Source organism: Pezoporus occidentalis, unplaced genomic scaffold (genome assembly GCF_034315485.1).
Source record: "Pezoporus occidentalis ecotype Australia unplaced genomic scaffold, CSIRO_AGI_Poc_V1 ctg1, whole genome shotgun sequence".
In the NCBI taxonomy this organism is placed as follows: domain Eukaryota; kingdom Metazoa; phylum Chordata; class Aves; order Psittaciformes; family Psittacidae; genus Pezoporus; species Pezoporus occidentalis.
The window spans coordinates 11,372,875-11,397,620 of record NW_026912778.1 but is presented as its reverse complement, the minus strand read 5'-3'; the positions used below and the strand labels follow the sequence as shown (position 1 = coordinate 11,397,620).

Sequence of the window (24,746 nt, the reverse complement as noted above, 5' to 3'; positions counted from 1 at the left end):
TACCAAGCATGAGAGTGTTTCCACTCAAAACACAAATCAGGGAGGAAAAGGTAAGAAACTGAAGTACTGCTTAGTGATGAATTCTGACCTTGAAGACAATGTAATTCAGTAATGAACCACACAGAGCATCAACATATTTAAAGCCTATATTGAACCAACCCTAAAACATATCAGTACATACCAGAGTATATACACCACTCACAAGCAACAAGATATTCTTCCTCAACTTCAAAGCATACAAAATATTTGAGCTACCAAGACTGCAATACTCCCTGACTTAAACACCTGCTTTGCCTTATTGCTTTAAATGAGCCTACCTTCCTCCACATCCCTGTGCCCCCAGAAGCTCACAACAACTGACACACTGCAAGATCTTTGTGATACATATATGATTTCTGATAGTTGACTTTGAAAGAGTTATGACTATTTTATTCCAATCAGGGTGTGAAATAAACTCTAATGGTAGAGGAGGTGTTTGAAATATTCTGGACAAAAACACAAATGCAAAACCCCATCATGAACACTACAACCTACTAGCAAGCCAAAAAGTACCAACAACCAAAAAAAAACCAACCAAACACAACCAAGACTCAGGATATCTTATGGAGGAAGACTTCACCTATAAAGACATTAGCAGCAGACACAAATACAGATATTCAATAAATAAAATTATAAGGGTAAAATGAGCAGAAGCCAGTTTTATATTGAAACCTACAGACTAAAAAAACAAAGCCCATGACAGAAATGTATGTATGGTATGGTCCTGCGTTTCATTCTTCCATCTCACTGCTCTTTCTTGTTCAAAGACTCTTCCAAATAGGGCAAAGCTAGTATGAAAGGAAAGTGCATGAAGTGAACAAAAGTGAGTAAATCCTCTGCCATAAGGAAAAAAACAAACCAGACCAATACCCATGCACATACTGATTTTTTCTAATATCACATATAAAAAGAAACCTGTAACACTGTGATAAGAAAGCGAGCGAGCACGTACACCATCACGGGAAAGTTCTCCATCTCTTACTGGAAAAAGATATAAGGGGTACAGAAGTCAGAATAAAGCAGAGACAGCTGATGCAAGGAAAACAGAAGGAACGCAAAGTATTTATTCAGCCGCACTAACAATTGACAGAAGGTGTCTGCAACTACCTTAAAAACCCCTAAGATTTCTACAATGAGAAGAGACATCAGCAGCTAATATTGCATTTCTCTTCCTCAGTATGAGAAATATGCATGACATCAGTTTGGATTTTTCAAGCCATTAGAGTTGGTGCATGCCATGGTCTCAAGTGACTAGCTGGAAAACTCAGCCGAAGGGCTGGAAGGACTTTTTAGTGCAATAAACTATCACATTACAAATACGACAAGATGTAAAACAAGAGCTGGAGAGGGAAATCTCCTTATCAATATTCCTGTTTACATGAAACAAAATCCTGTACAAAGTGAGAGTGCTGCATTACATAGTTGAAAGAAGCACCAGCAGTGTAACCAGCATGATATCAAATGAGCAACAGGGCTGCTTTAAGAAACTAGACAAACACTACATCCTGAAGCTTACACATTGTCAGGCTAACGGGAACTCTGAAGCAGCAGATAAAGCTGATGTATTTGTTGTATACTTTCCAGCATTCAGGCTTTATTTGTCAGGGGTTGATACTCCCCTTGGTGGGTGGAGAAGCTGAGGGACTGGCTGACGTCACCCAAAGAGTGGAGATAAAGTGCAGTGCCCGCAGCTGTGGGATGGGTAAAACTTCCTAAGAGGTACACAAGCTTAGCTGCCTTGTCCAGCAGGTGCTCTTCTGACAACACCCTTCCTCCTACAGCTCAGCTCCTCACACAGACCTAAGGGAAACAGAGCAGTAACCAAGACAAAACTGCTCACAATGCCACAAAACGTTATCCTCCAAGGACCAGCACCCTGGGGATTCAGGCTCTCAGGAGGAATAGATTTTAACCAACCCTTGATTATAACCAGGGTATGTACTCTTTCTATTTCCTTTCTATGTATTACATGTATTAATTGTTGCAGATTTTTGCCCTTTACTTTCTGGAGTTAAGAGATACAGACAAAGCTGTGAGTAGATTAGCAAGTAGCTGCTAGTTCTGAGCACAGCCAGCTGAATGTTAACAGTTCTTACGAGTTTTGTGTGACGTTTCTGGGATTGCTTTATTAGTCTGACTTTAACAGCATCAAACTCAAAAATTACATTCAAGTGCCTTGGCAGCAGAAAAACTCTGGCATGATTTCCCCAGGCATTCAGATGAGAAAATTAATTTTGAGCTTACTAAAGGCCAGACCCCTTTTTTAACATTTTCACAGCTAGCCTCTGTGATCACTGGGGCAGAAGACTGCTTGGCAGCAGCTCCCCATGTCTGGAAGTTTGTGCTTTGCAAATTCTGTGCCAACTTTGTAAGATTAATCCAACTCTCATTTAATGAAATCAAATTCTGATTACTGCCAGCAAAGGCAACAGCACCTGGTTTCACATATGTAGAGGTTTTCACCTCCATGAATGTTAAATCAGTGAATTATTAGAAAGTTATCCAGTCCTGGCTATGAAGGAGAGTTCTGGTGTTTCCTGCCATATTTAGAAACAGACAATTTGCCTTACCCTCTAATAAAGGGCAAGAATCCAAGCCTTCATTTTTGCATAGATTTTGAGCTATTAATTGAAATTTATTTAAGAAACCAGCTACTCAACGAATGGAGCATACAGAAGACAGTCAGCTGCCTGCATCTACACACAGATTTACTCAAAACAAATGCTATGGACTTTGATAACTTTTGAAAATTGTGTTCAATGCACATCACACTAGAATTAGCTCTCCTTATATTTTTGCTGCTTTTCAGAACCCCAGAGACACTGAGTGTGTGTTCCCCGAGCCTCCAAATCACCAGTGCCTTTTTTTTTTAAGCCCTGTACTATGATGCAATATATACACTATGCCTGGTATTAAATAAACGTCAAGAGCCTTGAAGGATGGATACCACTGGTGATGCCTTGCAGTAAATATGCCTCTAAACAAGAGTCTGTAGAAAGTTTAAGGATCAACCTTTCACATATTGTACTACTAAAAACTACTTTCATTTAACCACTTATTCCAGATTTCTATATTCATCAAACACTTATTTTAAACAGAAGTAAACAAGAATGCTATTAATTGTCTGTATGTAGCTTCATGACAAATACTCATAGGACACAAGAAAACTTTTGGCGAAACAGGAGACAAAAGCATTGAATAAAAAAAAAAAAAAATCTCTGGATGTTTTGGGGCCTTCATTGCCTTTTATGGGCCTCCAAAAGAAAAACAGTTTCCATTATCTCTAATGAAAAGTATTTCAGTGGTGTCTGGTTTGTATTTTCTTTGTGTTTAGATTAAGTGCAATGAAGTTTAAAACAGCAATAACAAAGGATGTTTCTATAAATGTAACTTTCTAAAGAATAAATTATTTTGCAATTGACTCATACCTACTAAACGCCTTACAAGACATAAACCACGGGTTTCTAGCATAATGCAGGAATGCTCAAATCACACTGCAAGTAGAACTAAGAAAGGAAATATAGAGAAAAATTGTATGTTTAAGCTTGCTTAGCTCAAGTTAAAGAAAATTAATGGTAGATTTGTTTAACCTTTTTGTTGCGTCAGCATACCATTACAAGAGTCCCTAGCTAAGTATTAATTCAGTACCCCTTAAGAAGTAATGAATATTTCACAAGATTCATGTGCCTTTTTGGGGGGGGCCTAGGTGTTCCTTTCATAAAAGGTATCACCAACAGACTATTTACATTTGGCTTACCTGTGCCGGCAAGAAAAAAATTATTAGCCATTACAAATAAATAGAAATTATTTTTAACACATTTTGAATAAAATAATTGGGCAGGTATTAAGCCTGATTTACTATAGTCCTTGTTGAGCAAGAGGAATTTTTTTACCAGGACTTATCAAGAGAGACAGACAACATAAGAGATTATCATCCACCCGTCTAAAGAACAGATGTCTCAAAAACCCATCTGTGATTTCTTCCATTGTTTTGACCATTTCAAGCACAGGCAAAAAACACAAATCACGATTCACTGGGAAAGTAGGAAGAACAGGAAGGGACTAAAAATAAATATTCAGATTCTATTAGGGTCAGAAATTAATTAACTAGAAGTAATGAAAATGTTTCTTGACATCTGTGGAGCTTTACACAGATGCAAAGAAATTACATCAATGAAACTAATCAAAATCATAGTCTTAATGAAACTGAGTGTTTTCAGTTTATTCTGACTAGAAGATACATTTGGGTTAAACATTTAGAGGAATGCAATCCTAGAACTCAAGTCATTAAATAGCATTACAGGAACTATTGAAACTTGTAGAGGTTAGAGGGAATGGTGAAATATTATCAACTCTAGATTGAAGTTCTGTTTCAATATAAACATTTGCAAATCAAAATGCAAATATTTATATCAACTTAATTTTATATTTAGCCACTCTCTCTACAGACATTCATAACTGCCTTCAGAAAAAACAGAGCCTGAAATATTTATGAAGGTGTGCCATGAAGAGCTGCACCAGTCTATTAACAGATGCAGAGAGGGTTTTTTCAAAGTTTCATAGGAGACATTGCCCTTGTGTGGTTAAATAGTTATCTAATCTCTGACAACATCTGAATGTTCAATACATATCCTTGTATCCATCCAAATCTGAGATACCTGGGATTACACAAGCAACAGGCGTGCCATCCAGACATGTCCGGAAGAGCAAGACAAAAGTTTTCCCAAAGCACCAGCAGCATCTACCTCATGAAGCCAGGGTGAGCAAGCAACAAACACTACAGTCATAATACAATTCTGGGTTCACAATATACATTTAATGTGTCATTAATAAGTTTCTTAAGAAACTTTTATTACTGAGTTACCCACAACATCAATATTATACCTATGATACGGTATGATCTTGCAATGCACAACCTGGTCCCTTTCTACAAAACATAGGCTGCAGGACTTTTGTCTGCCCCCCTTCCCTGTAAGTAACAGTCAAGATTTCTCCCCTGAAACACTGGGAAGACAGAAGAGCTGGCACCCAGCTATATTCCTCCTACCCCATCCTAGCAGCTGATTTCCAGCTCTTACCATCAAATCCAGGAAGAGCAGACAAGGGAAAGGATTATACAAGGGCAGATAGTTCTGAACCCCAGAAGGCCTGGATAAGTAGAGCTCATTACCCCCATCAAGGTGTTAAGGCCAAAAAGGCCCAGAAGACATGTCCCAGAATCAGTTCAGGTAAAGAATAGGAAACACAGACATGGCTCTTTGCCTTCTTGCTCCCATCAAAAGATAGTAACTCTATTCCACTATACAGTGTTATCACTGCAGCTGGTGATAATACACTAAGAAAATCCAAGGGATTGTGCATTATTACCAGCAACACAGAGTGCACTAGGTCCCATAACTGGCACAGCTGCAAGAAAATGTACCATGCTAGATAGATATGCTACTTTATAAGGCACGATCATCATCTCGGTACATTGCTGCAGTATGCCGCAGACATAGCAGATGAATTGTTGTGACATGTAAAAAGCATAATCTACTCAATAATCTATATAAGTGTTATTCAAGCAAGCTTACTCTTGAGAGGGAACCAAGAATGGCTGGGTTTGCCAATTTTGGGTATTACAGCATCAACAGTCACACTCGAACACTAGGCACTCTGCTGCAGTTTGTCATTCTACACGTGTCCACAACATGCTACACAAAGTCAGGAGCTATTCCGGGTTAGAGGAGCATGATCATATCTTTCCCTCCCCCCATCTTATTACAACAATGTAAGTACTCGCAGTGTAGTTCACTTAATTACAGTAAGTTGTTAACGTTTCAGAAAAAGACTATTCTGGGGACATCAGACCTAGAATTTACACACAACTTCCTCAATTCATACCCAAACAGGTTATTCAGGCACTTTAAGACTTTGTTAAGCGTACAAGTTCATTGTTTTGGAAGATGAGGGGATAAAAGCCTCCAGCTGGCCATAAGTATCCATTTGGAGAGTTTGCCCAACTTGATAACAACTCATGCATTGCAGTTTGTTACAGTGAAATCAAAAGTGAGTTTACATGCTGGAATGCAGAAAAAAGCCCAAACAAACTCTTAAGTTCTCTGAGAATTCAGACCCACCTAACAGAGATGGACAGCAAGAAAGGGGAGAGAATGACTATTTGTTTGATTTTGCCACTGTTTCAATACTTTTACAGTGCAACACATATGAAAAAAAAATATTTCTGTCTTTTATGCTGACAGTACTGTCACCTTCAGAAGCAACATGTCTGCCAGATTCACTATAGATGGGTTTCAGAACATACTGGAGGTACACTGGACAGCTTACTTTCTTCCTCTGCTGGAAAACTGGGAAACACCATAATTGAAGAACATCTCCATAGCATGTTTTCCAGCCCTCCAATAACACTTTAATGATTGAGATAGATAGCACTTGATTTGGCTTAGCAGAACCCATGGTGAGAAAAATTCTCTCCAGTAGCTTTTTTACTTCATACACAGCAAAGCAGAGAACTGCTCTTGTAAGACTACATGGACATTTTTGTCCTTCACACTGGGATTCATTACTTTGAAATAAGCAGCTAGTGTTATTCTGGATGAATCAGCTTGCCCCTTTGTTCCGCTGTTCCAGAAGAGCTGAATTCCAGAAGCCTGTGTGCTACATCCATTAATTTGATGTTGCTGTCTTGGTCATAAAAGGTCACCGAAGACGGCAATACACACCTAAGGGACCTAAATCCCACTCAGAGACCGAAGAACTGTTTAAATGGTGTGGTAGTATAAAAAGCCACCTGTTTGCAAATAAAGGCCTGCAATCCTACAAGTTTTAGTAGCAGCTAAGATAATAGCCTCTCTACAATAGTTATTTTCAAACAGAATTGTGTTGCATTTATTTTAACTATGATTTAGAAGATTATTAACAAGCACAAAACAAAACCACTAATATTTATCTAATATTTGGACTAATATTTGTCCTTAAATGTGGTAAGACCACAAGTGGCTACATTATCCAGTCAATGGCACATCATGCACACGCACATTAAGTAGTGCAATTTCTTAACAGCTTTATTCTTCTGCTACCGCCTAGAAGTGCATGGGGAAAATGTAACTATTTTTTCATCAGGCAAATTACACAATGGCAATTCAGACAGAGGATTCAAAGTTACAGTAACTACAGAAATAAGAGTGGAAATTATTTAATGCAAAAGCGTAAGACAATTTCCATTTAATTTGATGGTATGATAACTAAAGCATTTATATGGTGATCTGACAATAGAACTACAGAGGGTCTGGCAGAAATAAGAATTTACTTTTTTTGTAAGCATTCATACCGTTGTTTACAGGCCCCTTCCCTCTCTCCCCAAAGCACATAGGGAAGCATGGTGAAGTTTATTTTCTCTATCAGTCTTCAGGTATGCTTAGTGCTCAAGCAATTAATTTCTGCATTTTTTTCAGATTACACCTGGAAGCAAGGCTTCAGCTGCTAATCTGTGCCCTGGTGATGTTATCATAGCTATTGATGGTCTAGGCACAGAGAACATGACACATAATGATGCCCAGGAAAGAATTAAAGCAGCAGCACATCAGCTTTGTTTGAAAATAGAGAGGTATGTGTACATGTCCACTTACTTCTGAAAGATACTACCTGACCAACTGATTACACAGTACAACGATTACATAATGGAACTATTTTAAACAGCTTTAAGAATTTCACAAAACCTTTAAAATCACAAGCACCCAACCCTACCTGACCAACTCAGGATCAGGCAAAACTACTTAGAACATGTCTTCATGGTCACAAGAAGAATAGCTTCCCTCAGATCACTCAACATGTTTATTGAGCTGTGAACCATACCACCTACTACTGCCTCTGCTGACTCCATAAGCTCTATGCTTGCTGTCAATAAACAAACAGTTCTTCATATTTTGGGGAAACACTAAAACCCTCAACCAGCTGCCACTTGTTCAGACACCTCTCTGCCCTAACACTCCCTTGCCACAGCGGCTTGTCATTGCCTCCTGCTCCCAGTCACAGACAAAGCTCCTAGTACATCCTTCCATTTAAGGAAAGCAATATCAGGTCAGACTTTGATAACAGGTAACAAAGGAGGCGGGGTTAAAGCCAGCCTCTTTGGTCACAATGTATTTAACCAAATACAGGATTCTCAATGTTAAAAACAAAACAAACCATAAAACCCCCTCTTACCTAAACTGCAGGAGTCCAAAAACTTCTTGTTGTTTCATGTCTAGATTCAATCATCTTAAAGGTCTTTTCCAACCTGTTTTCAACTAAAGCCAGCAAGAAAAACAACCTAAATCTTCACATCTCCTAACTGAGTTTGCTCAGGCTTTAATCAGAATCACCTAGTGCATATTTTCAGCTGTCTACAATAATGAGGCAGCTCTGACTGACCTGAGGCACTCAAGGAGGCACAGCACTTTAGCTGACCACAGTATTCCTTTCCAAATGGAAAAGATGTTTTGGAGGTGTTTTTTTGAAAGAAGCATTGTCTAATCACCCAAGCACATAACACAGTTAAAATGTCCTACAGTCAGTTCTAGGTTCTGTTACAGATTGACATATACCATTTAGCAACTCTCTTAGGAACCAATTTTCAAAATATGGTAAGAATAATTGTGTCTATGCAGTATGCACATCTTTTTAAATGCTAAATATTTGTTTTTTTTTACCAAACAGTACTAAATTAGTATTCAACATTAATATTACACTAAAGTTGTCTGCCAAGTTTCACTTTGTCAATGAAACCAGAATTGTAACTGATATTGGCACGTTTATCTCTCCCTAAGTGACTGAAAGAATCATCTGTGCAATTTCTATTTACAATTGCACACATAGTTTGCATACCTCCGTTGGGGAGTGGGGGAGAACAAGCAAGTGAGTGAGCAGCTGTGTGGTACTTAGTTGCCAGCTGGGCTTAAACCACGACAATTGCACTCCTCCTACACTGAAAAGCAGGATTTGCTTGGATATTGTGGTCATAAAAAAAAGAAACTGATGCTGTTCTGGGTTAGAATTATGACTAATATATTCACTTATTTGTGCAAAATAGTCTGAGGACCCAACATTCATTCTATCAACCATTACAGAAAACAAAACTCTAGAAATTGTGGTCACCTCACATCCAAAAGGTACTAGTTTTTCTTTCCCTTTGCATTTAGTAACTACTAACAAATTATTTCCTATTGTTCACAGTATATATTTTTTTTTACAGTAAATGCACTTTTTGTATATTGTTTACTTACACTTTATATGTCATTGAAGTATTTTTTTTGTGTCAAATTAATAAAAAAGCATAGAACAAACTGTGTATTTTCAAGCTGCATTATATTTTAGAGGGACATATAGATCTAACTCTATAGGAATTCAATTTATTTAAAATCTACCTTCCTTTCTTTCCAGGGCAGGAACCAAATTATGGTCCCCACAAGTTTCAGAAGATGGCAAAGCACACCCCTTCAAGATAAATTTGGAAGCTGAACCACAGGTATGAATTGTTAAAAGTTACCTAACCATTTCCATTCACCTTTTTATACTCTAAATTATCTCCCTTGCATTCATTAAAATTATCTGATTAGCACTTCATCCATTATCTACCTGTTTAAGCTAATACAAACCATCTCAATTCCGATATATATGAACATCATTTTAAGTGACTGGATGTTTTGGGGGGGGGGGTTGTCAGTTATAACTGAAACCAAACATTAAGAAGTTACAACACATTCTCATTTTTCTTTAAAAATGTACATATCACCACTGTTAAGTAAAATATCCTTTTATTCTAATACAGTTTAAGTTGCTGTAACTTTTTTAGAGATTCTTCATCATATAAGGAAGTTCTTCAATAAGGGATACAAAGCAATACACTCATCACATCACACAAGTCATTTTGATGCAACAGTCAGAGAGATCCATTAATGCTGGGTCTCTTCTATACATTTTTATACTACGCCACACAACTGCAAGTTACAAATTTGTACAAACCTCATCCACTGGTCAATAAGGAAACCCTTTACTACTTCTGACCAGCAAAGTCATGATCTCTGTATACAACCAAAGCAAATCCAACAAATCAAAATCCAACTTTCTTCAAACTTACAGCTAGTCCCTTGTGCAAAGCTATGAGCAGAAGACTCCGTATTGTTAAGAGTTAATTTGATAGCTACTGTCTATGACTAGTGCTTTATTCCTCTGTCATTCCTCTTTAACCTACATGAACATTTGCTGTTCTTTCAAGAGGGGGAAGGGAAGAGAATTCTGCTAATCCTGGAAGGCCAGGATCAAAGCAAGTATGTCAAAGTATTTATTCTATGCTAACCTAGAAAAAAAATGTAAGTGCAGATTCCATTTCAAGAAATCCTATGCAATAAATGCTTCCACAAATTCTGGTTTCACAGGGATACTCCAAACACAAATGCAGCATTTCAGTGTTCCAATTCTCTCCATTCCAGTCTAAAAATTTGCATTAAGTGATACAGCAAACTTCATCAGAAATAACATATTTTCGGCAGTATGAGATAGTATAGTGAAGAAACAAAACTATTATAAAAACATATTTTCATGGAATAGCGAGGCTACACATAAACAAAATCACAATTGAACAAAATCACTAAAAAAGCTATAGAGAAAACCATGTAGGCATGTATAATGAGTAATCCCTTTGCATGAAGGCTGCATTCCTAAAAAGGATAGTTACTTAGAAGTAAATCACAAGGTTTCGCTAAGTGGTATTTGGCAGACTATTGAAAAGCAGTCTCCGTTGAGCAATTAGAAAAACTCTTTTTCCAAGACTAAATAGAAAACTTGTTCATTTTAGTGTATCTCTCCTTTCTTACTAGGAAAATCAGTACTGAATATAAATAGTAGGTCCCAGAAAAGTAGCAATGCTTGTAAACAAACAGGCTTTCTGTTTGCAGGCTAACAAAAAATAGTTATAAATGAAAATAAAACTTTTTAAATTGTTCAGCAATTTGGCTACATTTGGCAAAAAAAATCTTACTTTAGTTTTAATGAATGAAAACTGTTCTACAGAGGCTTGGAGATGGTTATGCGAAAACTGATAAGCAACTAAATACTGTGCCTACTAGCAGCTATGGAACAAGGAACCTTTACACTGTAGCAAACTTTTGCATTAGGTTGAGCATCTCCGAAGAGTCATTTAGTGCTACAGGCAATTGTCATAGCACAATGAAAGCTCTCACTACTTTTACCTTTGGGAAGAGGAAACTGAAGCAACAATACTAGTAAACAACTTAGAACAGTAAGTGGCTGACTGAGAGCTGCTCTTGAAAGCTCTCAGTCATTTCCACATAAAAACAGCCACCTGATTTCAGTAGTCAGGAGCAACCTATAGTGTGATGGGTAAATAACAGGAAATAATAGACTACCTGAAGTACTACTAGTACAGTCACATTGTATTTTTGTATTAAAGCAATTTAGAACATAAGGTTCTCAAAGCATATAATTACAAAGAGAAAATAAAACAATTAAAATGGGAAACTGAATCTTCTAAAATTACTTTTAAAGTCCTTTCTGCTGCATTGTTGATGTAAAACGATACTATGACCTGTAATTTTGTCTCTGTTACAATTCCTTTAACTTCATCTAAAATGAATTTGTTTCCATTACCAAAATTTCTTGAATTGTTTTTATTTGGGCTTTTCTTCTCTGCTTCTATCTTTGCCTTTGAACATTTTGTTCAGTGTGACTAGGCTTTTGGCCGTGAAAGATATTATACATTCCTGGAAGATAAAAATACACTATACACATAAATAAGTAAAAAACATTTATAAAAAAGCCCCAACCCACTATTCTAAAAAGTAAGCTAATTTATAGTCTATCGCTTAATTCACTTGTATAAGACCTACCCTGTCTTCCACAATAGCATTCAGAGATAAAGATTTTAGTCACACGATACCTCCAAAATGTAAACATTTGTTACTGTCTTAGCAATTATTCCCAAGAAATGCCATCATGTGCTCTGTGTTGGATGTATTTCTACAAACTTTGGGGACTGCATTCATTCTATTCCTGATACCTATATCAATGCAAAATGTAGTTAGCCCTGCAAAAAGGACATCAGTCAGGTGGAAAAAAATTATGAAATGCAGTAGTGTTATTCTCAAACATTCCTGATCAGGAATTTCAACAACCTCCAGTTCTCATTTAGCTTTTGAACTAAAGGAGGACTTTTCCCAGATTCAGTGAGATCCAATAAACACAAGAGCTGGACTATTTTTTCTGCTGTGTGTTCTGTCACTGACATTTTATATGAATAGATGAGTTTAAAAAAAAACAAAACAGAATTTAAGTCTAATTTCAAATACTTGTTTCACAACTGTTACATTGTAAACACGCTATTACTTCTGTGCTGTTCATTTGTTAAAAAGAAATAAAAAAGGGATGAAATTACAATGTTCACAGTTGCTTTTGTTTGTTTTGCATCATACATGGATTTAAATCAATTTAAAATACTTTGACATTAATATCTTTCATTAAGTAAACGTGATCCTAAACACTAGTAGATTATTTCCATTTACTAATACATTTTGTTAACTGCAACCCAGTTCTATCAGACAGAAACAAGGAATTGCAAGTAAAATATTTGTGCTCATTTATTTGATTGCTGCTTTCAGTATCCTCTTACAGTGCAATGCTGCTAAACATTTTCATTTAATAAAACTGCTTTTTACTGTTTGCATTTTCTGGTTGCACGTTCTATATATCCATGACTTTTCTTTAGGTCTGTTCCTAAATGTATTTCTGAAACCATTGTTTTAATTGAAAACAAAGGGCCAATTCACATTCAGATTTTCATGGTTCACCAAAACTGAGCAGATATTGTCTAAGAAAGGAAATAATGCTCTGAGGAATGAATAAAATTCTACAGATGTCAAAGATATGTCCATGCGAATCTGATCTGCTCTTATTATCTTAATTTATTATGTGGATTTGAATATTCAAATATCTGTTTTGGTTTTTGGTAATAGGTTGCATTTGTTCTAACTGGAAATTTTTCTAGCAATCCTAAAAGCTAAGGTAATCTAAAAAAGGTATTTATGCATCATAAAAACACTGGAGGAAATTATCTGGACCAACAAAACTGTATTTCAGAAATAAGCATTGGCAGAATTATTTCAAATTTAGCCATTTCTGGGGTTTACTTATTTATGATGATTTCATATTGTCTGTAACTTACAGCATCACAATTTTGATGCATATGTATGCTTCAAAGTATGGAATGAATTCAGAAGAATGTCCTCAATCTTATGTACAATCAAGACTATTTCAGTTAAAAGTATTTAAAATTATGCGTTTTCTAGGCAATACATTTACAATAATATCTTCATACTTTTGCAAGTCCCTCCATTAGTATGTAACAAAAATGCAGATTAGCACTGAACTGAAGCAATTAACCTAACTAGACATAAAACATTTCTAAAATAAGAACATAGTGCAAAATCTAGACACCAATACAACAGGTTTCTATAATATTCATCCCTCTCATTTCTTTTTAAAGTTGCACACTAATTACAAATGCGGAATACCTTCTGTTTGCCCTGAGCCGAGAAAAGAGCAGTTTCTGAATGTGTATGGCTTAAGTAGCATATAGAAAATTCATGGAAAAATATAGTATGCTTGCATCAGTTAAAAAATAACAAAGTTGCAAAAGTAAAAAATGCAGAGATTAACAATACTGATGTTGTCAGTTTTACTCATTTCTAGCTTTGGTGTGCATTGTAGCTTTGTGTATTTTGTCTGCCTATCATGTACAGGAATTCAAGCCTATTGGTACAGCTCATAACAGAAGGGCCCAGCCTTTTGTTGCAGCAGCAAATATTGATGACAAAAGACAGGTAGTGAGCTCCTCCTATAATTCTCCAATTGGGCTGTATTCATCTGGAAATATTCAAGACGCGCTTCATGGACAACTGAGGGGTCTCATTCCTAACTCATCGCAAAAGTGAGTACTGGTGTCAACTTATAAAACATGGTCATTTGTGGTATATCACTCTCTGTTCTGTTTTCAATTAAAAAGTCCAGCTCTTGCTGTTTTTTCCAATAATCAGGTTTTTATTGATTATCCCCAAAAAATGGTGATGAATGAATCAATTTTTTCCAACACAGTAAACTATCCCTTCAACTCTGTAGCAGCAATCCTGCAGGTAGCCAAAATTTACCCTGTATGTTGGGCTGCAACAGTACCTACCATCCTTCTCTCTTACAACTGCACTTTACTCTGAATGTTTCTGAACACTAATGTGATTGTATTTTGAGTACCAGGAATGCACAAACTAAACACAATTACTTCATGGTTACAGTTTTAAAACTTTGTTAGCTACTTTTTAAACCAGATATGTGCATTTGTAGGCCAAAGAAGTTATTTTAACCCTTTTTTCTTTACAGGATATGAACTACTTTGAACACAGGCATAATATTCGGCCCAAACCTTTCATAGTCTCAGGCCGAAGCAGGTTATAAATTCTGAGTGCTGTGCTGGATTTGGATGCATGGTGTTATTTTTTTAATGAATACTCACCATTCACATTAATAAAGCATACTGATGCATTTGATATTTACTTATAGTAGTATATAGCCTAACATGGAAACGAAGGGCAAAAAAACACCCAACAACAAAAGCAACCCTGAAATGGCTGACTTACAGAAATCAGACTTGAAATCCAAAATGCTATTTCCAAAAGAAAGCAGGTCACACTCCAATTTTCATTATATTGGTAAGAAAGAGTCTGAACTAACTGTATTCTTGAACCTGATTCAGTTTACAGTGTAACACCAACTATTGTATACTTACAAATCTGTGGCACTCTGAAATTCTTCTGTCCAAATGCAAATATACATAATCTGTTAACTTGCTAAATAAAAGACAGCTAATTGCATAAGGTATCATATAGGCCATTCAGAGATTTGAAGTTTGCTTTTCAGCAGACCTCTATTCAGAAGGCAACCTAACACAGAGCTAAAACAGAAATACCTGATACCACAGATATGTCAAGCTTTAAACTGAAAAAAGCTTATGTATTTATATCCATCATTTTAGTGTAATATTTCTCTGTTATAACTGGGGATTAAGTGCCTCACTATTATTTACATTATTATATACAAAAAGGAAAAAAAATGCAAACTCTGTGGCTAAAAATGCAGGGAAGCTCAAAAGCACCCAAGTGATGCAACATACTGTGATGCTACCTTTTATCCTTTCTAGCAGTAGCATTTTTTACCAGTGGACTTAGTCATCTCCATTCCATTCTGACAGTTAAAACAGCCTGCCTTAATTAAAGACTGACAAACTAGACCAGAAAAACAGGATGATTATTTGATTCCTGTGTTTTGTGAGATGAATTACATTCTTCAATCACCTGAGGGATAAAGAGGAGACTATAGAAGATGGATAGAGCCCCATCCTTCTAAGAACAAGAACTATAAATGTAGAACACCGCTGCAGTGGAGAAAAGCTGCCTGTCTCTCTTTGCAACCTGACAATGAACAGGATAAATGACTAAAACAGTCCTCAGCAAATATGCACAGCCTCTAAATGTAGGCAGCGCTTCCACAGTGTAGACGTACTGTACCAGCTGACTGTTGGACCACTAGGTACCATTTACAGGTACCTAACTGGATTTATGGAGATTCAAATGAGTATATGAAGTACCTTATTTCCTAGTTCAGAAACCTCAATTAGACACTATTTTCCATGAAAATACTGAGGTAAATGGCCACTTTCCAGCAAGTTATATGGGAAAAAACCCTGCAACAAAATTAACCTGACAGTGATGCAAGAAGTTTCACAACTTTAGTTGGGCAATGTCTGTCAGGTGTCCTCACACCAGAGAAGTGTGTACTCACAAACTGCTGAATCTCTGACACAGGGTATCACTTCTATAAAATCTAGGTTGTCACATTGTTTATCTGCTGCTTTTTCATCAGTCTGGCTTGATATATACCCCCTGCTAAACACAGCAAAACCCAAACCACCTTGACTGTAAATATCTCTTTAGGACAGACAGCTGAGGCTAAATAGGACTTTGACTAAAAGAAGACTTGATTTTGGAATGTGGATTTGAGCTAACAGATTGGACATTGGTCATAATTTTGGACTTTACTCTGGCAAAACTAACTGGAAATTATATTTAATCTATATTTTCTTTATACTTATAGTTTATTCTAACATTACTTCGGCTGCTCACATCAAGAGTTGTGCTTTTTCTAGCCTTTTCCTGTTACGTCCCATTTACTAACACTATCAACACTGACAAAACTTACTCTTCTGCAGGATTTAAAGGTGGTTTTGATTCTTCTGAAAGAAAAGACCATAAATTTATAAGTTTCCTCTGTGTGAATTTTTTAGCTGACTCATGCTAGGCAATGATGTAGAACTGTACTTTTGCTTTAAGGCTTGCTTGCCATTTCTGGAATTAGCTTTCTTTTGATACATCTTTGATGGTAAAGTATGTATTTCTCTCTGTATTTTTGAGAAAGTGGTCCTACACAAATTTGCCTCTGAATCAAATGGAACATTCTGGGTCATGTTCTCCACCTGAGAGTAGCTACTGGGCAGACTACTGTACTATCAGAATATTCTCCCAGCTTTACACTGAATCATTCAGCTTGGAAAGAAATAACCACAACACTGATACGCAAATTGAGGAAAGAAATTAAGCATTTAGCATCTCACAGCTCTAAATACTACCTCAATGGTAACCAATGATTGTGGAAAGCCTGGGTTATGTGCTTTTACACAGCAACAGCAAAGAAGTATCCTGTAACAAAGAAAGCTTCTGGAGTGCTATGGAGAAAAGACTGAAGTGTTCAAAATAGTGCCACTGAAAAAAACTTTGGGCTTAATGTTCACATTCTTTTACTAATCCTTTTCCAGAGATGTCAAATTGGCGTGCAGTAACTTTACCTCAGTAACATCAAGCAGCATTAATATTTCTAAAAAACTGTACATCTTCTTTATTATATATAAATTATATGTAAGATTCATTTCAAAAGCACACCCATTGTTCTTGTGAAGGACCACTTTATGTTCTACTGGAAACACTGTAACTTAGAAATGCAAAAGTAAGCCTGGCTGGTTTAGTATCCTTTCTTCCTTGAAACGTTCAAGAAATACTAAAAAAAATAAATATATCATTAAACTATTTTTAAAATATTAATAAATATTATAGGGTTTAAGGAAATAAAGGATATTACATATTCATTATTTTACACTATTTTATAGTAGTCTCTTCAACTGTGGACTATGATGGTTGTGAGGTACAGGACTGGAATGATATGGCTAGGATTCCAGTACTGAAGGAATTAATTCTGTCACTGACATGGACAACCTTTGTATACTACCCTTTTGTAGATGTTAAGAATTACTCACCTAGAACGAAGAACTTTAGGGAGGTTTAATTAATCCTCATTAAAAATGTAGCATAAAATCTAGCATAAAAAATGTAAAGTAATATTACGTACTGAATTATTCAATCTATCAAAGAATTTTTACTATCTTTAAAGAAAATACGTGCCAGAATTTTAAGTACTGTTTTATAACTGGCATTGATACTTTTTACAGGAAAATACTTTTCAATGAACACACATACTTTTGCTTTTCTCTACTTCCTATACTTCTGCTCTTCTGTATCTGTTCTATTTATGCTTTTCACTCCTCTGAACATCACTGTATTCCTGTGCTTTTGTCTTTATTCTCTATAATCCGATGCGCATTGCACACCCTTCTGTAACGTGGCTATTAACACAGTGGATGCAGCACTCCTTCCGGGATTGACTGTGGCAGTGGACGCAGCACTCCCTCTTCAATTAGCACGGTTAGCTCTATCTGCCCCACCGAGCTGAAAGCAGTGTCTAAGATGGCCCCTAACATTCCACTGGAAATGGAACTTCCTGGTGTCAAGATTGTACATGCTCAGTTTAACACACCTATGCAGTTATATTCAGATGACAATATCATGGAAACACTGCAAGGCCAAGTTTCTACAGCTCTGGGGGAAAACCCTGTAATAAGGTAATTAGAGCAGTATCTTTAATATTTATGAAAAGACAAATATAGAATATACAAAAAAATCATGATTTTTCTATGAAAATGGGTAAAAGGGTTAGAGACATTAAGTCATTTAAAGCCATTCAATATTTTTATGAAAGTATTAGTAATTTACAATTTTTAACTCAAAGTATTAAAGGAGTCTTTCAGAATTTACAAATATTTAATAGGAAATAATCTTCTACTTGTAGCTAATAAGTAAAACCTGACAACGCCACCTGGACTATTAGCTGACTGAGCACTCCAAATCAAGATTCTGATTCCCTCCCAAATTCAAAACTGTTTATTAAAGTTATCATATTTATTTCATAACCATTTAATAACTTGTTCTTATTAATAAACTATTGTTATTAACTCAGATTTATTTCAGCTGTTGAAATTTAGGTTATGAAGCTTGGGAAATCTTGCAGATGATTATATTGATCTAGACATTTACCTCAAATTCAGCAGAACTCATTCAGTACAACTAGCTCTTGTCCAAAAAGCCAGAATTGACTATATAGTACTACTAATCCATCTCTGGCTTATGAATTTTATCCACTACAATGACTAAAATCAGGTAGGAACCTTATGTATCTGGGGAACAATGATTATTATACAAGAAGTTTTAAAGCATTATTCGTTTCAAGGGACAATTCATCATACACGCTGCTTTATTTTTACTTTTGCATAATAGTAACTTATTTTTCTGTTTTACAATAGTACTTAAGTTAATAATTCATAATATGTATAGTCTAAACTAAAGCTAATTACTAATATTTTAAGTAAGCAACAATCACTGGCACCAACGAGCCTTCTTTAGCACCTTGCAGACCTGGGCTGTTACTAACCATAAATACCACATTTATATAGAAGTATTTAAGTTCAGTTTGAGAACTGACCTTCTACACAGGTTTGAAATGTCTCTTTTGTTGTGGGATTGGTTGTCACTATGTATGCATTTAGAAATATTATCTCGCACCTTTCTGTCTTGCTTTTTGCCTTCTCTATGTAACTGTACTATCATTTGTTTAATGTTTAGAAATACTTTAGTAAAAGAGAGGGTCAAGGGTTTAACTAGCCACTGGTAAGAACTGCAGAAACTAAGCTCCTTCTATTCATTAAAAGCTTGTGGCAATTTCTTCACCAGCTTAAAGACTGGTCAGAGAAATCTATGGATTGATGAAGATGCAAACAATTAACATAAGCAACACTGCCCAACTGCTGCTGCTCTTACTGGGCCATTTGACAGCTTAGATGCTGCCCTGGGAAACAAAACAAACCATATTAAGCAAAACCCAGTCTACTTCCTTGTGGAATTAGATGCTTATTTCCAGTGGAAATTTACCTAAGGTTTAACAGACTGTAGGAGGCTAGTTGTAACAGGAAATTTAAACTGGACATTTATAGATAGAGGAATGAGGTAACAGACTTCATTGAAGTAAATTTGGACCTTTCCGATTAGTTCCAGTAGCAGTTTAAAATTTACAGATGCCATATATTCAGCCTAATTTCTGCCATTGCATATAGTCATTTACTCTTCCTCTCAACTGCTTAGGATATTAGTTAGCATGATCAATTTAAAACAATCAGCACAGTTTAAAACACCATGAAATATTCTCAGTAAAATCTTTGGGTTATGGGTTGTTGTAAATTCAACCATCAACCATTGTTTGGAGAATAATTTACTTTATATTTTTATCCTAATATTGGCATTACAAAAAGTAAGCCATGTCCCATTCTATTTAAGAAACAGATTTTTCCATTCATCAGTGTTCACCTTACATGGTTCCTACCGTGCAATACCTACTCACCTTTTTTGTCATCTCCAGAAATTAAATAAGTAACAATTATCTCAGCCAAATAATCACTATATTAACCAGTGATCGAGCCAACTTAGAAAAGGAAGAACACCTTCACATCATGATACTCTCCCAAAAGATTTGTTCGCTTAGGTTTTGGCTGACCTTATATAAACATATGAGCTGTGATTTTAACAACAGACCAGCTACTGTGAAAATGGAACTTCTGGATACCACACCAAAGAGCACCTTGTAATACAGCAGATCATTACAGGAATGCAACTGCTCTGAGGTTAAACACAGGCACCAGCCTATTTACAAATGCTGCTAGAACCAGAACAGTAATTATGGAAATATTTTCATGAGTTTGGAGATTTATTTTTGTAACAATTGCACAGATTATTTTTTTATTTTTTTTTTCTCTAGCACTTTTTAGATCAAGAGGAGGCTATATAAAGAACTGCTACCTGGAAGAAAGACTCACTCAGTAGTTGTCGAAATACTATGTCTATGTTTTTTTTCTGAATCATATTCTATGCCTGGTAGAACTATTGCTTTAAGACTATGTTTGCTAAACTGCTTTATCTGCTCTTCCTCTTTCCGATACAGTGACCTACCTCCCAACTCTGTGCCTCAGTCTGACGTGTACAGGATGCTTCATGCCAACCAGGAGGAGCCCAGTCAACCTCGCCAGTCTGGCTCCTTTAAGGTGCTCCAGAATTTAGTCTCCGAGGAAGGTGATTTATAATGATATAGTCTATCTGTTCAAAGCATTTTTAAATGTTTGTGGGAAAGGGGAATCCGAGAGGAAAATCTGAGAGCTCAGAGATGTAAGAATTTCTGAAAGCCCAAGTCATTTTGAATCCTATAGATAGCACACCAGCCTCCTTTTTCCCCATTTGCTTGTATAGCTAGCAACCTCCTGCATGAATAAAATGGTGATGTTAATCACATTTTTCATAATCTCTTAATGTAAAAAGTTGGCTTTTACTGAATGATGAAAGTAGCATATGCTCATGACACTAAGGAAGAAAATACTCATTTCCACATCCAGGAAAAGAGAAATTTAAACCAACTCTTAAAATAAGCTTCACCCATCCCCTCTTCATTCTAAATAAAAATGCAGGAGGACAATATAATTTACAGTCATATTTTCTTCAAATAAAGAAGTCTTTAAAATAACATTACTAAAGGCTGCAAGTTTGTTATATTAATAATTAAAATATTAAAATATTAAAAGGCAAATATTTTAAATTTCCATTTTCCTATCTCAGTATTTGCCAGAGAAACGTACACCCAACTACATATATGGTTGTGGGATTTTGCTTGGGATTTTGTTGTAGTTTGCTGTAATTTTTTACATATCATACCATTAATCCTTCTGAATTTGTTGTATGGTTAGTTATAGAAATAAGAAGCTTTCTAGTAGTAGTTGACTGTGTTATGTTGCTATGTTAAAGCCAAATCCTTCTCCCTCTCCAGCTATAACCAAGACCTACTATCAAAGAATTAGATGATGTCAATGAGACAGACAGCACTGTATATATAATCATTCCTGTACCTGGTTTTGGGGTACAGCTACACAATACTTTTCCCAATTCCAAAGAAGTAGAATCTTGTTCACTAAACTTGCATAGAGAAACTTCATTGTTTGCTGGTGTAAGTGAAATTCTGTAAATGCATCCAGAAATTTATTTACAGGAAAAGTATTTAACTGCATCAGATGTTTCTGTATTAGCCTGTACATAATGACTGTTTTGGTTCTCAGATGGACGCCCTGTGGGTACAAGAAGTGTGAAAGCACCTGTAACAAAGATACCTACTGCCATGCCTGGTGCCCAGAAAGTGCCACTCTGTGACAAATGTGGGAATGGGATTCTGTAAGTTGTTTCTTTTTAGTTTTAGAAAACTCTAGTTTAGACACATGTTCTCAAACACCACTGCAGACTACAGGAATGTTTTCCAAGTGATCATCTTAGTCTCTGCCTACACTAGTAGAAAAATGCTTTTGGAGAACAGAGATATACAAATATATTGTTCCAAATTCCAAATTATTAATCTGTACCTTAGAACACAATCACTGAGAAAATGTGGATTTTAAACTCAGGTAGTCACCATTTTGACATGTTAGACTGTACTTTCTGTGTCGTAACCAAACTAACATGTTTCTTCAAACTCTAGTTTTCCAATGAACTACTGAACTATGCCATCACCTCTATGGCATTCTATGTCACTTACTCAAATTCAGCTTCCAACCTTAAATTATATAGTGCTTAGCAAAACCACTAGATAAACAATCTAAAAGTCTTAAGATAAATACCTAGAGCTCACTTTGTGTCATACTGTAGTTTATTCTCATTTAAAATTTATATGAATTAATTGGGTTTTTATTTTCATTGTTTCCATACAGAGGAACAGTGGTGAAGGCACGTGACAAATACCGGCACCCAGAATGTTTTGTGTGCTCTGACTGCAATCTCAACCTGAAACAAAAAGGCTACTTCTTTGTGGAGGGCCAACTATACTGTGAAGCTCATGCACGAGCTCGCATGAGGCCACCAGAGGGATATGAAGCAGTCACTGTTTACCCCAAATGCTAGTCTTACGTTAACACACAAAGATATGCATGCACACAGAAAGACATTAACAGCTTAGAACTGCAGTACCAGTGTCAGGACTTCTGTCTGATTCCAAAGTAGCAGCTTTTAAACCTCTCTTGTGGGATTCTGAGGCAGGTAGAAGTCCCTGTCAGCCAAGAGTAGCATATTATACCAGTAAAATTCTGCTAAAATATTGTCTCTGAAGTTACCAGTATAACTCAATTAAGTATAAACTAAAACAGCTGCACTGGAATAAAAACAGTGAAACAGCTGAGGTATTACATGATTACATATACAAAGTGCTGTAATCAAGACATTATTTTCAACATAAATCAAGTTGATCTGTGCAAACACCAACGCCATCAAAGTGTTACAGGCTGGTCCTTAAGAAATGTAGAAATTTGACCGATCATTAGAAAAGCAGCTATTTTACATGGATAGTACAAAAACAGTTGCTCCTGTCTGCTTCTACCATCTATCATTCAACTACCATTAATGTATGCCAAAAATAGATTTTTGCTTATTTTGCTTTGAAGTTATATTGACTTAATTTTCTGATGCAGCAACTGAGATAGGGAAATATCAAGTCATACAATACAATGGCTAGTATAATAAAGACTGTTTAGTGAGAAGCAAAACAGAAGTTCTATGTTGTTTTAATGATTTGCAACGACATCAGCTTTCACATCACTCAGCATAAAACTATGCTGAGACATGCACACATATTTTTGGAAAAAAAAACCACACTCTAATAGGAACTGACTGAAAATTAAGTATGAAAGTAAATTTTTTAACCTTTCTGCACAAAATGGCATCGTAGTTTTTTGCATCTCCATCTTTCAATTTCCATAATAGCAACAATGAGGAATATAGTAATATTATTGCTGCTAAATTAAAACTTGAACAACTTCAAAACCAGAAGTGAATTAAAATATACAAAGAAAAGATCTTTTCTAAAAAGCCTGATGAAGGCCTAAGGGGGGAAAAAAAAACGGCTGAAAGAATGTAGTTTTTAAATCAATTTCTGAAACTTTTAAAGGGCTGCATTGCTTTTAGGTAGGCACTGGCTACACATACACACCTGACTGACAAACCAAACCTTAGCATTTTCAAAAAGTATCACCACAATTCATAGCTGATTTATTGGGGTATTTTGAACCCCACTTTAAAGTAGAAGAATCGACACCATTTTCTATCAAGTCTACAAGACCGGTAAAAATCAACAACTCAGTGGCAAGCAATCTTACAGACTTCCCATTCTAAGAAGTTTAGATGTGAGAAGAATGTGGAATTAAAATAAGAAGTTGTACATGCTGCAAACTAATTTTCAAAATTCAGATGGGTCCCAAAGTTTGCAATACAATGTCCACATATTCAAAGACTGACGTTTCGAAACATCTCAAAGTATTACTTAAGAATTGAAATGTTTTAAAGATGTGTGTGCCACTGCATTTATAATTTATGTCTGCATATCAAAAGCAGACATGAAAAAAAAAAAAAGGGTGTTGCACCCTTTTAAAGGTTGGTCCCTGAATTATTTGGGGGCACAAAACATAATTCTGCTCCTCATGCACCATGGAGGCTACGTGTAGCATTTATATTTTTCCACTGATAAAGCCCATGAAATGAATCTGAAAATCCTTTTGAAAGGGAGAGTGCACATTCTGTCTATTTTAACAAACCTAAAATGTAATAGGTGTTTTAAAATACTTGATGTTCATTTCTTCATGGAGTAACTGAAGGTAAAAATAAATCTACTACATATGCTAAAGTCTCTGTATTTCTTTTCAACTGGTAAGAAAAGTGAGAAAGTACAAGTGTCAAGTAACTTGACAGTAATAGAAGTTTGGCATTTTCAGCCTGAGAGAGGAGTATGCTTCAAGTTTATCAAAACTCTGGAAAGAATGAAACACAATTTTTTTACTATGCATTTGAGTATATAACCTGGGCAAAATTAGCTTTCTAAAACTGAATGAGATCATGTACTTTCAAAACTGAAGACCCAACCTGCTTTCTCTTTAACAGGCCAAACATACCAATTGTAAATGTGGGGAAAATCTCAGAAATAAAGCTACAAGAACCATTAGGTTAAAAGAAGGTCACAGAACATGACCTGATGCCAAAATTTTGGGGGAAGTTCAGTGGTACTGCATCATCCCGTGATGCTATTTTGAGAGCCTTGAGGTTGGCCATGACTTTGATAGAATCAGAAGGTAAGCCTATCTAATTGCAACCACTGAC

The 24,746-nt window shown here is 36.0% G+C and overlaps 1 protein-coding gene and 1 long non-coding RNA gene across 4 annotated transcripts in view; one reads left to right on the top strand and one right to left on the bottom strand.

Moving 5' to 3' along the window:
• The window catches only part of LOC134172105 (uncharacterized), a 52,864-nt gene that overhangs the window by 19,681 nt on the left and 8,437 nt on the right, over positions 1-24,746 (bottom strand). The window lies entirely within an intron of this gene.
• Positions 1,699-24,276, top strand: PDLIM3 (PDZ and LIM domain 3). Of its 3 annotated transcripts, XM_062634675.1 has the most exons (8): positions 1,699-1,973; positions 7,494-7,645; positions 9,460-9,544; positions 14,464-14,531; positions 17,825-18,088; positions 20,515-20,642; positions 21,674-21,785; positions 22,316-24,276. In XM_062634675.1, the coding sequence occupies exons 1-8, from the start codon at positions 1,881-1,883 to the stop codon at positions 22,503-22,505; spliced, it is 1,092 nt and encodes a 363-aa protein (XP_062490659.1). In that variant the 5' UTR covers positions 1,699-1,880; the 3' UTR covers positions 22,506-24,276. The 3 variants fall into 3 exon arrangements, with proteins under 3 accessions (XP_062490659.1, XP_062490748.1, XP_062490831.1); XM_062634764.1 differs by lacking the exons at positions 14,464-14,531; positions 17,825-18,088 and adding an exon at positions 13,833-14,020 and having other exon boundaries at positions 1,700-1,973; XM_062634847.1 differs by lacking the exon at positions 17,825-18,088 and having other exon boundaries at positions 1,702-1,973.